The following is a 17,894-nucleotide window of genomic DNA, read 5'->3' as shown; positions in this document are numbered from 1 at the left end:
TTACTTTTTGATTTAATAAATAGCACAATTAAAAAAAAATAATAATAATTTTCCTCAGTTTAGACCGATACGTATTCTTCTACATATTTTTGATAAAAAAGAAAAAAAATCGCAATAAGCGTATATTGATTGGTTTGCGCAAAAATGATAGCGTCTACAAAATAGGGGATAGATTTCTGTTTTTGGGACACATTTATACAGCGATTAGTGCTATAAAACTGCACTGATTACTGTGTAAATGTGACTGGCAGGGAAGGTGTTAACACTTGGGGGCGCTGAAGGGGTTAATATGTTCCCTAAAGTGTGTTCTGACTGTAGGGGGGAGGGGACTCACAAGGGGAGGAGATCGATGTGTGTTCCTCTGTACTGGGAACACACATTGGTCTCCTCACCTCTGATAGGAGGTGGATCTGTGTGTTTACACACACAGATCCACACTCCTGCCATGATCACTGGCAATCGCGAGCCGGTGCCGCGGGCGCGCGCGCCCTAGATTGCTGGGAAGAAAGGACGTCATATGACGTCCACCCGGATCGAGGGAGGGTTCCTGCCGGCGTCATTTTACAATGGCCAGTAAGGAAAAGGTTAAACACCCTCCAGTGCTGCTCGTCACCAGAAGCCTAGGCCTATGGCTAAAGGGTCTGCATTCTGAACTTTGAACCTCTTCATTATCAGAGATCACATGACCCAGTGCCTAGGTTTGTGGGTGTGTGAAGAGCATGTACCTCCCTGTCCCCATTGGTTTCTGCACTTCTGACAAGGCTGTGTAAATGTAGAAGTGATCTGGGAGGAGGAACAAAGCACCTTTGCTGTAGAGGGGAAGTCACAGCTGGTTGGGACCTCCACAGAAAACAGCTGCTTACTTAAATCTTACCTGATCCAGATGGGATCATTATCATCTTGTATCTATTGATCATGTTTTTATATTTTTCCAGGACACGCCATTGAGGAACCCTCAAAGGATGGTTCCACTTTAGCTCTAAGCTGTAAAATGGAAGATGAGGACATTACAAGCGATTGTGCAGGAGAAAAGACAATGAGCCCAGCTATCGATGGTGGAAAGAAGCCATATTCCTGCTCTGATTGTGGCAAATGTTTTCCACAGAAATCAAAACTTGTCAGACATCAAACATGTCACACGGGGGAGAAGCCGTTTTCCTGCGCTGCGTGCGGAAAACGTTTTCCAGAGAAGTCCAGTCTTCAAAGACATGAGAGGATTCACACGGGGGAGAAACCGTTTTCCTGTCCTGAGTGCAGGAAATGCTTTTTACAGAAATCAGACCTTGTTAAACATCAAAAGTCTCACACGGGGGAGAGGCCGTATTCCTGCCGTGAGTGTGGGAAAAGTTATATACATAAATCGGTCTTTGTTAGACATCAAAGATCTCACTTGGGGCTGAAGCCGTATTCCTGTCCTGTGTGTGGGAAATGTTTTTCACAGTCATCCCATCTTCGTGTACATCAGTGGATTCACACAGATGAGAAGATAAATCAAAGATCAAAGGTGGCGCCAACCAACTACAAAACTCCACCAGAAAGATGTCCTCGTCCTCTGGATTCCACACAGGAAGGTCACACCATCCCTCACCATCATCAGGTAGATGATCAACAATTATTGGTAGTTATGATTTAACACTAGCATGTTTGTTACAATGCATGTTTATTATAAATTCAGAGTGAAAACCTCGGGGATTATAATATTGTTGTTAAAGAAGAGGATGAGGAGTATGGTGAGATGGAGGAACTTTCAGAAGGACACAAGGATCCCTGCACGGACAATCTAATGGAGAATCGGCCGCCCCTCACATCACCGGGTAAGAGGAGACTTTATTGTAAAGGAGAGAGCAGTACGGAGGCTCCACCTAGATCCCCCATCATCTGATAAACACATAGAAACAATGTATTCAGTCAGTGTGTGCGTTTCCTACAGATGGATCCAGTAATGGGAACCCACCAGAGGGATGTCCCCGTCCTCTGTATTCCCGGGATTCCACACAGGAAGATCACACCATCCCCCACCATCATCAGGTGGGTGGAGTTGAGGGTCGGGAACATAAAGTGATTGAACACTCTGACATGTGGAGACGATGTGTGGACTCTACAAGATGATATTTTCTATGTGATCTCACATAATAAATACTTCTATTTTACAGATGTAATTTTCTGCCATTCTGTTGGTTTAGGGTGAAGATATGATGAACATGAAAGTTGAGGGTGAAGTGGAGACGTATGTGAGGGATGATCAGCAACATAAGGAGGAGCGGGGTAGAATGACGAGGACATTCAAAGAAGAGGACACTCCTACAGAGATCAGCACAGGTGAGCCATAATATATTCTGTTATCTCTGCTCTGTTACTGCACACCAATTGGTCCAGAGTAGGATGGGAGATGAGTGACATCATAGATTGACAATAGTCACCTCTTTATACTGATACCCGTCCTGCACAATAGATCTTCTTTTCTCTCAGACAAAACCCCTTCTTTGTGCGGCAGACACTATTTAGACATGATTTATGTATGAGCTGGCGTACCTGGGTCCGGTTTGGCAAACTTGCTGAATCCAAACCCCATTGGAGTTAATCGAGTTTGAATCTTAGAAATCAATAATGGACATTTTCTATGCTAATTGTCAAATAAATTGGGGCTGGGCACCGCCCTGGGTGACATGTACCAAAGCAAAGACATTTAATGTGAAAAGGGGTCCCATGCAAAAAAAAAGGTTCCTCCTGAACACACATACAAGACCCTCATCTGAGCATGCAGTCTTACAGTAAGGGGGGGGAGGGGGGGCTGTATGAACACCTTCCTCCTAAACCATACCATGCCTGATGCCCTCAACATAATGGCCTGGGAGACCACCCTGACAAAGAACCTAGTTCCCATGTTAATGAGAACAAATTCCTCTTTACCAAAAACCTGGCCCACGGGTTGTGAGGCTCTATTTAAAATGATGGGTTTTGGGAGGAGGAACAAAGGCCCTTTTACTGAAAGGGGGAAGTCACATCTGGCTGGGACATCCACAGAGAACATCTGCTCACTAAAATCTACCTACTGTATTTATCGCGGTATAACGCGCTCCCGCGTATACCGCGCACCCCTAAAGTTGCCCCCAATCCTGTGGAAAAAAAGTTTTTTTTGTACTTACAGTTTTGGTGTCTTGCGCGGCGTCCATCGGAGGCCTCGTCGGGTCCGGCGTTCGTCTGCGGCTTCGGGTGTCCTCTTTGTCATGTCCGGCGTCCTTCTGCGGCTTCGGGTGTCCTCTTTGTCGGGTCCGGCGTCCTTCTGCGGCTTCGGGTGTCCTCTTTGTCGGGTCCGGCGTCCTTCTACGGCTTCGGGTGTCCTCTTTGTCGGGTCCGGCGTCCTTCTGTGGCTTCGGGTGTCCTCTTCGTCGGGTCCGGCGTCCTTCTGCGGCGTCCTCCCCGCTCGTTTCCCGCGCCGAGTTTTGAATACTGCGCTGACATATACAGAGCGCAGTACACTCGTGTATTGTCGGCAATGCTCGGCTACCCGCGCTGACGTCCTGTACGTCCAGGACGTGAGTGCGGAAGGAGCCGAGTCTGCCCGACTATACCCGAGTGTACTGCGCTCGGTATATGTCGGCACAGTATTCAAAACTCGGCGCGGGAAAGCGGGCATCGGCGTATACCGCGCACCCACGATTTTGCTTTCAGGGCAAAAAAGTGCGCGGTATACGCCGATAAATACGGTAATCTAGATTGAATCTTGATTTTCGGGAAGTAACCCTTCTGTATCTGTTGAACATGTTTTTTTATATTTTTCCAGGACACGCCATTGAGAAACCCTCAAAGGATCATCTGACATCTCTAAGCTGTGAAATGGAAGATGAGGACATCACAAGAGATTGTGCAGGAGAAAAGGCAATGAGCTCAGCTATGGATGGAGGACTTCACAGTGTGGATAGACTATCAAATGCCTCTGACTCTGAGCAACCTCAGACTGTGAGGGATGGTGCCGGAATTCAGGGGGAGGAGAAATTTTCCTGTAATGAATGTGGGGAAAGTTTTAGCTCATTGTCCGATCTTTGCATACATCAGAGTACTCACAAGAGGAAAAATCTTTATTCATGTCCTGAGTGTGGGAAATGGTTTTCAGAGATGTCCAAACTTTACAAACATCACAAGACTCACTCTAGAGAGAAGCCATATTCTTGCTCTGAATGTGGGAAATCTTTTCCACAAAAATCAAAACTTGTCAGACATCAGAGATCTCACACGGGAGAGAAGCTTTATCCCTGTCCTGAGTGCGGAAAAGGTTTTCCAGAGAAGTCCAAGCTTTTCAGACATCAGAGGATTCACACGGGGGAGAGACCATATTCCTGTCCTGAGTGTGGAAAATGCTTTCAACAGAAATCTGACCTTGATAGACATCAAAGGTATCACACAGGGGAGAGGCCGTATTCCTGCACTGACTGCGAGAAATGTTATCTACATAAATCCGACTTTGTTAGACATCAAAGAACTCACACAGGAGAAAAGCCATATTCCTGCGCCGAATGTGGTAAACATTTCTTGCAGAAGTCAAGTCTTCACATACATCAGAGGATTCATACGGGAGAGAGGCCATATTCCTGTCGTGTGTGCGGAAAAACTTTTTCACAGTCATCCCATCTTTACGTACATCAGAGGTCTCACACAGAGGAGAAGCAGTATTCCTGTCCTAAGTGCGAGAAATGTTTTTCTCAGAAATCAGCCCTTGTTATACATCAAAGATCTCGCACCTGTGAGATGAGGGGAAGGTTTTTCACAGGTGTCTCATCTTCACAAGCATCAGAGGATTCACATGGGGGAGGAGCCGTATTGCTGTCCTGAGGGTGGGAAATGTTTCTCACGGATATCGGACCTTGGTAGACAAAGATGTCACGAAGGGTAGATGCTGTATTCTTGTGCTAAGTGTGGTAAATGTTTATCAGAGAAGGCCAGTCTTTATAGACATCAGGGTAAAAGCCGTATTCCTCTCCTAAATGTTAAAATGCTAGGGGTAGATTCACGTACGGGCGCCTAAAATTCGGACGGCCTAGCCTACTTTTTTTAGGCTACACCGCCTTAAATTATTTAGGTTAAAAGTTATTCTCAAACCACTTACCTTCAAATTTTAGGCGGCGTAGCCTAAAACGAGTGGGCGTAAGCGCGCCTAATTCAAATGACTGGGAGGGGGGGCGTGTATTATTGAAATGAGGCTTGACCTCACGTTTTTTGACATTTTTTACACTGCGCATGCGCCGGGCGACTACATTTCCCAGTGCGCATTGCGGCAAAGTTGCCCGCACGGGCCTATTGATTTCGACGCGTACATAAACAACGTAAATCCCGATTCGCGGACGACTTGCGCAAACGACGTAAGAAATTCGAACCTCGCGGCGGGAACGGCGGCCATACTTAACATTGTTATTCCACCTCATAGGTGGACTAACTTTAGGCGGCCTATCGCGTACAAAAAAGACGTAACTCGACGGTGTAGGCCCGGGGTACGCTCGTAAATCGTCGGGAATCGGCGTAGTCCCTCATTTACATAATCTAGGCCAGCCGCAATGGCAGCGCCATCTAGCGGGCAAAATAAACACTGCAGCCTAAGATAGAATGGCGCAAGCCAGCCTATCTTAGGTATGTTTAAGTGTATCTCTGTTAGAGAATACACTTAAACATAGGCCGGCTTAGATTCAGAGTTAGGTCGGCTTATCTGTAGATAAGCCGGCATAACTTTGTGAATCTACCTATATATGTGGAAATCAAACCTTGAGATTTTCACATAGGTGAGAAGCCATATTTCTGTCTTGAGTGCGGAAAATATTTTTTCTGGTATATCCATTGCACCATACACAGATTTACTCTGCCCTTCAACTTCCTCAGGACAGTATAAATTAACATAAAATTGAGCCCCAACCAATCGGAGAAGTTTCTTCTTTCTACAGGATGAAGACATACCTAGCTCTGAGGCACAAATATTTGGTAATGTGTCATAAAGTGGATCTCCTGTATTTCAGATTATTTTAAGGTATATTTGTAAAATTCTTAATAACTTTAAATCATGATGGTAATATTTTGATTACAGCAAGAAATGTGAAATGTTTTTGATTACAGCAAGAAATGTGAAATGTGGTGTTCAGTACTTTTGTAGATAGAGGAATATCTAGATTATTTATTAATTTTAACATGGTGCTAGAGCCAAGCCTATAAAGTATGACATTTTACATAATAGCGTAGAAATATAAAAATTGGGAGGCAATACCATCAATGATCTTTAAAATGGCGCTAGTAGTCGAGATCGGGAAGATTTCATTAGCATTGGTAGATGACAAGATGGCGCTGAGGTCACGAGAGTAAAGGGATAATATGGAGTCCTTTGCAAAATGGTGCTGGTGGGCTTTGACACAAAACGGCGCTGGGAACTGTGGCTATAAAAGGGAGAAGGCAGTCATCCAATCAGATGCCCATAAGGAAGTTACGTGTCTTGGTGACGAAACGCGCCTGGGTTGGGCTTTGGATGACATCATTACGCAGTATACTGATCTAGGAAGTGCAGTATTTGTAATGCCGGCGGACATACCGGCACTATAATGTCAATGATGTTTGTATGTGGGTGCGCTTTGAGGGCACAATTAAATGTAAGTTGCTTTTTGAAAGAGTGGGTTAAATAAAGTTTTGTTTTTGTTAGCGCACGATGGAGCCTTTGTCTTATTTTTGAGCCATATTGTGGAGTACAAAAAGACACCACTTTCTGGGAAGCCCAAGGATTCTTCTTAAATTCTTTTTTTTTTTTTTAAATGAGTCTGTAAACGGAACGCTGCTAAACGTGAGTCACCGCGTTAAGCAGCGTTTACAGGCATTTGGCGTTTCAAATGCCTCTGAACATCCGAACTGCTTCTATAAACGACCCTATGTACATGTACTGATAATGTCCGTTTACCAGCAGCAGTGTACATTAGGCCTTAAGGAAGACACAAATGAAGACTGTAATTCACCTGGACATTTTTGTTTTTTATTGATGTATGTAAAAATTATAAGTAGCACTACACCAATTTATTATCTCCCTGAAGAAGACTCATCTGTATAGAGATGAAACGCGTTTAGGCTCATTCTTCATGGCACAGTGGCTGCGTTTGATGGCATGGCACAGTGGTGACAATTGATGGCACAGTGGCTGCATTTGGTGGCATGGCACAGTGGCTGCGTTTGATGGCACAGTGGCTGCATGTGATGGGCACAGTGAGGCTGCAATTTTTTTTTTTTCGTTTGCGCCCCCCCAAAAATTTTGAGCACCAGCCGCCACTGGTAGGAAGGGAATGGACTCGGGGCGTGCGAAAAGTCAGCGGATTAGGGGGGCACAGTTGAGGGGCACAGTGGCTGCGTTTGATGGCATGGCACAGTGGTGACAATTGATGGCACAGTGGCTGCGTTTGATGGCATGGCACAGTGGTGACAATTGATGGCACAGTGGCTGCGTTTGATGGCATGGCACAGTGGTGACAATTGATGGCACAGTGGCTGCGTTTGATGGCATGGCACAGTGGTGACAATTGATGGCACAGTTGCTGTTTGATGGCATGGCACAGTGGTGACAATTGATGGCACAGTGACTGCGTTTGATGGTATGGCACAGTGGTGACAATTGATGGCACAGTGGCTGCGTTTGATGGCATGGCACAGTGGTGACAATTGATGGCACAGTGGCTGCGTTTGATGGCATGGCACAGTGGTGACAATTGATGGCACAGTGGCTGCGTTTGATGGCATGGCACAGTGGTGACAATTGATGGCACAGTTGCTGTTTGATGGCATGGCACAGTGGTGACAATTGATGGCACAGTGACTGCGTTTGATGGTATGGCACAGTGGTGACAATTGATGGCACAGTGGCTGCGTTTGATGGCATGGCACAGTGGTGACAATTGATGGCACAGTGGCTGCGTTTGATGGCATGGCACAGTGGTGACAATTGATGGCACAGTGGCTGCGTTTGATGGCATGGCACAGTGGTGACAATTGATGGCACAGTTGCTGTTTGATGGCATGGCACAGTGGTGACAATTGATGGCACAGTTGCTGTGTTTGATGGCATGGCACAGTGGTGACAATTGATGGCACAGTTGCTGTGTTTGATGGCATGGCACAGTGGTGACAATTGATGGCACAGTGGCTGCGTTTGATGGCATGGCACAGTGGTGACAATTGATGGCACAGTGGCTGCGTTTGATGGCATGGCACAGTGGTGACAATTGATGGCACAGTTGCTGTTTGATGGCATGGCACAGTGGTGACAATTGATGGCACAGTGGCTGCGTTTGATGGCATGGCACAGTGGTGACAATTGATGGCACAGTGGCTGCATTTGGTGGCATGGCACAGTGGCTGCATGTGATGGGCACAGTGAGGCTGCAATTTTTTTTTTTTCGTTTGCGCCCCCCCAAAAATTTTGAGCACCAGCCGCCACTGGTAGGAAGGGAATGGACTCGGGGCGTGCGAAAAGTCAGCGGATTAGGGGGGCGCAAATTACTTACCTTGCCCCGGGCGCTGACAACCCACGCTACGCCACTGCTGCTAAAGGTACTGCAGGGTAAAACCCTGTGTAAAGCCTGCCTCATAGATGCTCTGTCTTTTATCAGACCAGTTATACAAGAGACTCTCATGCCGCATACACACGGTCGTTTTTTGTGAAAAAAAAAACGACATTTTTAAAAACGTCATTTAAAATGACCGTGTGTGGGCAAAACGTTGTTTTATGTCTTCTGAAAAACGACAAAAAAAAATTCGAACATTTTTTATGTAGTTTTTCAAAACGTCGTTTTTTGTGTCATAAAAAATGATCGTGTGTAGGCTAAAACGACGTTTAAAACAACGTTTTTAAACCCGTGCATGCTCAGAAGCAAGTTATGACGCGAGCTTGAATGGAACAGAGTGCCGCCGTACGTGCTGAACGTAACCACGCTTTGCTAGAGCATTTTGAAAAAACGATGGTGTGTAGGCAACGTCGTTTTTTAAAATTCAATCCAATGGCAGTCGTCGACTCATTATGCTCATTATGAGGGGCTCCAACCATCCCTGTGCTGTGCTGACTTCCTCCTGGGGCTGTGCCCCTGCTGTGCTCATTATGAGGGGATCCCACCACCCCTGTGCTTTGCTCATTATGAGGGGTTCCCTCCATCCCTGTGCTTTGTTCATTATGAGGGGTTCCCCACCATCCCTGTGCTTTGCTCATTATGAGGGGCTCCCTCCATCCCTGTGCTTTGCTCATTATGAGGGGCTCCCACTATCCCTGTGCTTTGCTCATTATGAGGGGTTCCCTCCATCCCTGTGCTTTGCTCACTATGAGGGGCTCCCACCATCCCTGTGCTTTGCTCATTATGAGGGGCTCCCTCCATCCCTGTGCTTTGCTCATTATGAGGGGCTCCCACTATCCCTGTGCTTTGCTCATTATGAGGGGTTCCCTCCATCCCTGTGCTTTGCTCACTATGAGGGGCTCCCACCATCCCTGTGCTTTGCTCATTATGAGGGGCTCCCTCCATCCCTGTGCTTTGCTCACTATGAGGGGCTCCCACCATCCCTGTGCTGTGCTGACTTCCTGGGTTTTTAACTTCATCATAACAAATAATCGTAATTATTATGACATTAGTAAAACGATATTAAAGCGGAGTTCCGGCCACAATTTCACTTTTTATATATAAATACCCCTGTAATACACAAGCTTAATGTATTCTAGTAAAGTTAGTCTGTAAACTAAGGTCCGTTTTGTTAGGTTGTTACAGCATTTAGACACTTTATAAAATAGAAATTGACTGGGGCCATCTTAAGTGTGGGCATCATGAAGCCAGACTGTATGACTTCCTGGATTTCAGCCTTGCACATGCTCAGTGCTGCACAAGCAGTGTCAGATCAGCACCTGTGCTGTCCAAGTCACATGATTCTTTGAGACTGGGGAGTGCACAGACTCCTGGAAAGTTACACCCACTACATTTCCAGGAGTCTGTGCGGTGTAGGTTAGGAAGCATTAAGCACCTAGGTGCAGGAAGTGGGAAGATTAACTATTCTGTCTAGCAACAACACTTTGAAGGCATCTAAAAATATTTTTTTTTTTCGTAAAGGACTAATGACATTTTTTTAAAACTACTGATGTTACATAGTTACATAGTTACATAGTCAGGTTGAAAAAAGACACAAGTCCATCCAGTTCAACCACAAAAAATAAAAAAAACAAAATAAAAAACACAGTAAAATCCTATACACCCAACTCCATACCCACAGTTGATCCAGAGGAAGGCAAAAAACCCCAGCAGAGCATGATCCAATTTGCTACAGCAGGGGAAAAAATTCCTTCCTGATCCCCCGAGAGGCAATCGGATTTACCCTGGATCAACTTTACCTACAAATCTTAATACTCAAGTTATATTCTGTACATTTAGGAAAGAATCCAGGCCTTTCTTAAAGCAATCTACTGAGCTGGCCAGAACCACCTCTGGAGGGAGTCTGTTCCACATTTTCACAGCTCTTACTGTGAAGAAACCTTTCCGTATTTGGAGGTGAAATCTCTTTTCCTCTAGACGTAAAGAGTGCCCCCTTGTCCTCAGTGTTGACCGTAAAGTGAATAACTCAACACCAAGTTCACTGTATGGACCTCTTATATATTTGTACATGTTGATCATATCCCCCCTTATTCTCCTCTTCTCAAGAGGAGATGTAATGTTATATTTATGGGTGGAACTCCACTTTAATGAACATTCTTATTTTGTCTGATTCTAAATCTCCCAGTGACTACCAGTACCAGTCTCCCACTCCCATATTTAAAAAGGTCATCTTCCGAACCCTCACTCAGCAGCAGAAGAAGAAAACCTCTGATTGGTCAACAAAACACCAGTCATGTTTCCGACCGTTGTAAGAAATTCGGTTTCGAAATTCGTCAACGAAATTTCGTATTTTGTAAAATTCGGAAGCATAGCAATTCGTATTTCGGATGCTTCTGAATGTAAGACTTTTCGGAAATTCGTACGAATTTTCGGAAATACGTACGAAGCGAACCGCACATGTCTAAAATAAATCCCATTGTTATGCCAGTGGGATAAAATAATCATGATTGTTGGTGTTCGTGAGATAAAATAAGTCTCGTCATTGGTGTCCGTGAGATAAAATAAGTCTCGTCATTGGTGTCCGTGAGATAAAATAAGTCTCGTCATTGGTGTCCGTGAGATTAAAGAAGGCCCATTATTGGTGTCAGTGAGATAAAATAAGCCCCATTGTTGGTGTCGGTGGAATAAAATAAATCCCATTGTTATGCCAGTGGGATAAAATAATAGTTATGCCAGCGGGATAAAATAATAATCACGATTATTGGTGTCCGTGAGATCAAATAAGTCCCATTGTTGGTGTCAGTTTGAAAAAAAAAAGCTCCAACGTTGGTGTCAGTGGGATAAAATAAATCCTATTGTTATGCCAGTGGGATAAAATAATCACCATTGTTGGTGACGGTGTCCGTGAGATCAAATAAGCCTCATCATTGGTGTTAGTGGGATAAAATAAGCCCCATCATTGGTGTTAGTGGGATAAAATAAGCCCCATCATTGGTGTTAGTGGGATAAAATAAGCCTCACCATAAATGTCAGCGAGTTAAAGTAAATCCCATTGTTCTGCCAGTGGGACGTTATTTTAGTCCCTGCAGGTCTGGTATGTAATTCAAGGAGGAATTCCAAATGTAAAAATTCATGTGATCTCCCATACAATCCTTACCAAGTCCTGATTAGATAATGCAGTCAGGCAGGCCTGGAATGGGGTGGGCGGCGAGTGTACATGCCCCCAAACAGTACCAAACCATATGCCCTTATCATGGGAGGTGATGGCAGTTTTGGGGGCTCCCGATTGGTGGATGACTAAGGGACACATCATACCCTTACTCATTCATATGTAAAAAAGCAAGCCGGAAATAAACACACTCAAACCTTTGATAAAAAAAATATTCACAGCGTCTCCCCGCAGGGATGTGGTCCCAAGGGAGGGGGCGAGCACGCTGACTAACCCCCTGCCAGAGCGGCTCGGATGATGGGGGCAAGCTTACTGAGGAGGAACAGGAAGTAAGAAATTCAGACAAAGAAAACAAAATTTAGAAGGGAAATCGAAGGAAATGGTAAGTGAACCAACAATGCACTAGCTTAAAGGAACCTAATTAGAAAATAAAAAATTAACCTTTACAACCCCTTTAAACCTTTACCAGGGCTGCAGTTCCTCTGAGCTCCACAAGATGGTGATCTCGCTTATACAGAGACAAAAAGTCTCCATTGGAAACAGACAGGAAGTGATGTCAGGTAAAGACAGGAAGTGATGTCACATACAGAAAGGAAGTTCCGGGTGAGAGGTGAGTTGGGAGGAAGTAGAGAAAAGCCATTGCTGGAAGTGGCAGCAGAGGAGGTAATAAGATCTTATTTTTTATTTACACCCAGTAACCCCGTCATGTCTGTCTTCTTCATCCATAGTCACTGTGATGTCTTTTATCTCCAGCAGATGATGATACACACATATATAGTGTGGAGACCTAGATTAACATCTTCAGGGTCAGAACATTTCCCCACTTATAGGGCCAGTACATTCTCTTCCCATTTTGGAGATGTGTCACCTTCTCACTGGGAGATGAGATGAACATTCCTGGGTTGGGTGTGAGACGGGTCCACAGAATATAATTAAAGTTTAGGTGCCGAATCTGAACCCCATTTAAGACAATGGGAGCTTGTGGGTGGAGTCATCTTTGACCTACATGCGGGGGTACCTTTCGCTTATCAATGCCTGGAACCAGGCGAAGACTGCAGTCATTTGAAGAATCTAACATTAAAGCGGTGGTTCACCCTCAATAACAACATTCTACCATTAAATCAAGCATAGTAGCGCGAGCTACAGTATGCCTTTATTTATTTTTTTGGCCCCGTACTCACAGTTTAATGGCATAGTGAATTTTCAGACTCCCCGCGGGGAATGGGCGTTCCTATGGAGAGGGAAGATGATTGACGGCCGGCTATGGCGCGTCACGCTTCCCGAAATTAGCCGGAGTAGGTCTCGGCTCTTCACTGCGCCTGCCCACAGACTAGGCGCAGGTGCCGCGAAGAGCCAAGTCCTATTTCGGCTATTTCCGGAGAAGCGTGACGCGCCATAGCCGGCCGTCAATCATCTTCCCTATGCATAGGAACGCCCATTCCCCGAGTGGAGTCTGAAACTTCACTACGGGATTAAACTGTGAGTACGGGGCCAAAAAATAAAATAAAGGCATACTGTAGCTCGCGCTACTATGATTGATTTAATGCTAGAAAAAAAATATATATTTTTTAGGGTGAACCCGCTCTTTAAGGCAGTTCCCCAACTTAGAGATGATCCTTCAATTGGAGCTCCAGGCTCCTTCAGAAAAAAAAAATACAAATACTGTAGCGCTGCTGACTTTTAAAGCGGACCTTCAGTCATTTTTTTCAACTCTCCATCTATTAAATCTTCTGCCCTTGTTGTTTTAACTTTGGATAGTAAAACATTTTTTTTTACGCCCGTAAATACCTTATACAGCCCACTTCCCGTTTCTTGTCTGGTCATTAGCCTAGGCTTATGATTATTAAGAATGAGCTCTGGCGTGTTCGCAGCTCCGCATGCCTGAGCCTGCCAGGAAGCCTACACTGAGCCCATTTTCCCTCTCTCTATAATTGGCCAGAGCCGCGATGACGTCACTCATGCGCAAGAGTGACGTCGAGTGGCCCCGATCCACGTTTTCTGTGGTCCCTCGGCGGCTGTCTCGGCTCCCCCCCCCCCCTCGCTTCTGATAACCCCCTCTGGGAAGCACTCCTCCAAGGTGGTTACCTTGCGGGCGCGCTCCCGAGTCCTGTAATCGGCGTCCATAGCCGCCGACTACAGGACTCGGCCCCGCCCCCTGACCCAATGCGTCATTGGAGTTGATTGACAGCAATGCAAACTAATGGCTGTGCTGCTATCAATCTATCTAATGAAGAGCCGAGAAGACCGAGCAAAGGAAGAGCGTGTTCGCGACGCAGGGATTTCCAGGGGTCATGTAAGTCAAATACAGCGGTGTCTTCACCCCATCTGATTTTTTCAATCAGCTCTCGGGTGCTGCTGTCGCCATTTCTTGTAGGGGAAACTGGCAGTGAATCCTAGCGGCTTCGCAGCCAGTTCCCTACTGCGTATGCTGCGCTGCACTTTGTGAATGGCCCGGCGGGGCAGGGGGGAAGGAGATAGGCGACCGAACTTCCGGATTACTTTTCTGCAGCAAGATCAGCTGGAAGTGGGAGTGGGTACCTGTCAAACCAGGTACCCACTTTCTTTTGGGTGGAGCTCCTCTTTCACTGTGTGCAGGAATTAAAGTACAGAGATCTTCTATCTTCTAAAAAGTGTAGTCCCATGTCACTACCCACTGTAACTTATGCTGCGTACACACGATCATTTTTTTTCGGCATGAAAAAAACGTAGTTTTAAAAAAATGTCATTTAAAATGGTGTGTGGGCTTCACATAATTTTTCGGGTTCTGAAAAACAACAATTTTTTTTTCGAACATGCTGCATTTTTTAACGTCGTTTTAAACAATGTCGTTTTTCGGGTTGTAAAAAATTATCGTGTGTGGGCAAAAACTACGTTAAAAACCCGTGCATGCTCAGAAGCAAGTTATGAGACGGGAGCGATCGTTCTGGTAAAACTACCGTTCATAATGGAGTAAGCACATTCATCACACTGTAACAGACAGAAAAGCGCAAATCGTCTTTTACTAACACGGAATCAGCTAAAGCAGCCCCAAGGGTGGCGTCATCCGCATGGAACTTCCCCTTTATAGTGCCGTTGTACATGTTGTACGTCACCGCGCTTTGCTAGAGCATTTTTTTAAAACGATTGTGTGTGGGCAACGTCGTTTTAATGATGACGTTGTAAAGGCGTCATTTTTTCTACATGACGAAAAACATCGTTTTTTTACATGCCGAAAAATGATCGTGTGCATTAGATGTTGCATTAAGAGGGATGTGCTGAGCCAGTCCAGTGTACCTCTGTTTCCTCTCTCCCAGTAACAGAATGGGGTCCCGTCGTGCACATATCGTAGTCTTCATGCTCTGTAACGCAGGTTCGGTTTTTGTTGCTACTGGAAACTGAGCGCTAGAGCGGGAACCAGACAATGACTCCTTTGCTACCGGAGGACCTGTCACCTTACTATGTACCACACCTAATGACTGGTTGCTTGTAGCTTGTTCCTTCACTTGGTAACACATAGCAACTACTCTCTTGTTCTTGTCTTGATGCTATAACTCTTTTGTAGTAGTGTATCTTTATACCCCTTTATGCAGACCCTGGTTCTTTAGATACACTAGAACCAACAAGTAGCAATCTACAGTACCGGCACATGTAGGAGAACTTTATGGAGTCCCTATTGAACAAGCTCTCCCTGTATCCCATACATTCACTATCGCCAGAGCCAACACACTGATACTGAGCCTGCCCTCTGGGTTTGGGGATGTACCCTGTAAAGTTTTGAGCTTCTGACTCTGCATTTAGGTCTTTTGGTTCTTCATACAGACACACCTGACTCCAGTACTCACTAAGTATACTGCTGTGGATGGCGTCCCTGAAAGTCATGCTGTTCCCTGTACAGCTTTAAAGCATTCCCCAAACCTATCATTTAAAGCAACCAAATCTACATGTGCCACTGGGGGCAGCCCGTCCCCTTATATCCCCAATCTAATATTGTACAACCAATTCCATCCAAATAATTTTCTGCTATCTGTCTACAGAGAAACCCAGATAGACCACATCAATGAAGATGGAGGACGACCGGAGTCACATGACTGAGAAAATATTAAATCTCACCCTGGAGATCATCTACCTGCTGACCAGAGAGGTGAGGAGGAGTCTGGGAAGTCAGATGACATCACTCTTATCGCTAATAATAAAACACAGACCTGACCGGAGAGGTGAGGAGGATTCTGGGATTCTAACATGATATTCCTATTGGTTTTCCAATATAGAGATTTCCTCTTGTAAAGTCAGGTGATCATATGACCATCACAGTGCCTCCATGTGACTCCCTAAAACCTGAGAGACACAACATGCAGAAGATTCTAGAAGTCACCAAGAAGATGATGGAGCTGCTGACAGGAGAGGTGAGCGGTGCTAGGAATTCTGGGACATTATCCAGTAACAGACAAGGGGTGTGTCTGGATGGTGACTGTATCATTGTGTGTGTCAGGTTCCTATAAGGTGTCAGGATGTCACTGTCTATTTCTCCATGGAGGAGTGGGAGTATTTAGAAGGACACAAGGATCTCTACAAGGACGTCATGATGGACAATCAGCCGCCCCTCACATCACCGGGTAAGAGGAGACTTTATTGTAAAGGAGAGAGCAGTACGGAGGCTCCACCTAGATCCCCCATCATCTGATAAACACATAGAAACAATGTATTCAGTCAGTGTGTGTGTTTCCTACAGATGGATCCAGTAATGGGAACCCACCAGAGAGATGTCCCCGTCCTCTGTATTCCCGGGATTCCACACAGGAAGGGCACACCTTCCCTCACAATGAACAGGTAAATGATCAACAATTATTGGTAGTTATGATTTATACACAGCATATTTGAACAAATTTATGTTTATAATATATTCAGAGTGGAAACCTCGGAGATTATAATATTGTTGTTAAAGAAGAGTATAAAGACGAGGATGAGGAGTATGGTGTGATGGAAGAGTTTGCAGAAGCACCCAAGGATCACTACAAGGACGTCATGATGGAGAATCCGCCACCCCTCACATCACCGGGTAAGAGGAGACTTTATTGTAAAGGAGAGAGCAGTACAGAGGCTCCACCTAGATCCCCCATCATCTGATAAACACATAGAAACAATGTATTCAGTCAGTGTGTGTGTTTCCTACAGATGGATCCAGTAATGTGAACCCACCAGAGAGATGCCCCTGTCCTCTGTATTCCCGGGATTCTACACAGAAAGGTCACACCATCCCCCACCATCATCAGGTAGGTGGAGTTGAGGTCTGTAACATAAAGTGATTGAACACTCTGACATGTGGAGACAAAGGGCCAAATCCACAAAGATCCGGCGTAACTTATTTTTTTCCATTTAAGTTACACTGCCTTAAAATTTCTACCTAAGTGCCCGATCCACAAAGCACTTACCTAGAAATTTTGGGCTGTGTAACTTAAATTCCGCCGGCGCAAGGCGTTCCTATTCAAATGGGGGCGATTCCCATTTAAATTAGGCCGTACTGCGCATGCTCGTGACTTCATTTTCCCGACGTGCATAGCGCGAAATTACGTTACGACGAGCTTTGTGGATTGCGACGGGTCAATAAAGTTGCGTTGGGAAAAAAAAAAGATATGGCGGAAAAAAAATATTAAAAAAAAATTGCGTCGCTGGACAGAAAGGTCTGCTTTTACATGGTGTACTAACTTTACACCTTGTAAAAGCAGCCCTAATTTTGCGGATGCAAACTAAAACTTACGGAGAAAAAACGAAGCTGAAAAGCTTCGTGGATCTCCGTAAGTGCTAATTTGCATACCCGAGGCGGCATTTCGACACAAAATGCCCCCAGCGGCGGATGCGGTACTGCATCCTAAGATCCGGCAGTGTAAGTCCCTTACACATGTCGGATCTTCTGCCTAACTATGTGAAACTGATTCTGTGCATCAGTTCCATAGTTAGGAACAGGGATACGACGGAGTAACAGCAGTTACGCCGTCGTATCCCTTTTGTGGATTTGGCCCAATATGTGGACTCTACAAGATGATCTTTCTCTTCCGTTCTTTGAAGGACACAGCCAGATCTGTATATCGTGACCAATGGGTTTATTATGCCACCAGGGGGAAAAAACACACACACACTCGTACTGGGGTAATCATTACAGTACATTGTTTTCT

The 17,894-nt window shown here is 45.2% G+C and overlaps 2 protein-coding genes across 2 annotated transcripts in view; both read left to right on the top strand.

Moving 5' to 3' along the window:
• LOC120935916 (oocyte zinc finger protein XlCOF7.1-like) overlaps nucleotides 1-17,894 on the top strand; it is a 120,102-nt gene that overhangs the window by 94,426 nt on the left and 7,782 nt on the right. The window contains exon 9 of the mRNA XM_040347945.1: nucleotides 936-1,597. Coding sequence (XP_040203879.1) covers nucleotides 936-1,597 — 662 coding nt within the window. The remainder of the gene's footprint in view (nucleotides 1-935; nucleotides 1,598-17,894) is intronic.
• Nucleotides 2,079-5,067, top strand: LOC120935925 (zinc finger protein 239-like). The gene is made up of 2 exons (XM_040347954.1): nucleotides 2,079-2,319; nucleotides 3,785-5,067. Exons 1-2 carry the CDS (start codon nucleotides 2,193-2,195, stop codon nucleotides 4,828-4,830), a joined length of 1,173 nt encoding a protein of 390 aa, XP_040203888.1. The 5' UTR covers nucleotides 2,079-2,192; the 3' UTR covers nucleotides 4,831-5,067.

The sequence above is a fragment of the Rana temporaria genome, chromosome 4, assembly GCF_905171775.1.
Source record: "Rana temporaria chromosome 4, aRanTem1.1, whole genome shotgun sequence".
NCBI classification, from domain to species: domain Eukaryota; kingdom Metazoa; phylum Chordata; class Amphibia; order Anura; family Ranidae; genus Rana; species Rana temporaria.
The sequence above is the reverse complement of the archived record's forward strand: the minus strand, read 5'-3'. Positions and strand labels throughout refer to the sequence as shown.

Coding starts and splice junctions, on each gene's coding strand:
- LOC120935925 (XM_040347954.1), top strand. CDS start 2,193: ATGATGAACATGAAAGTTGAGGGTGAAGTGGAGACGTATGTGAGGGAT. Junction 2,320..3,784: donor TCCTACAGAGATCAGCACAG/GTGAGCCATAAT, acceptor ATATTTTTCCAG/GACACGCCATTGAGAAACCC.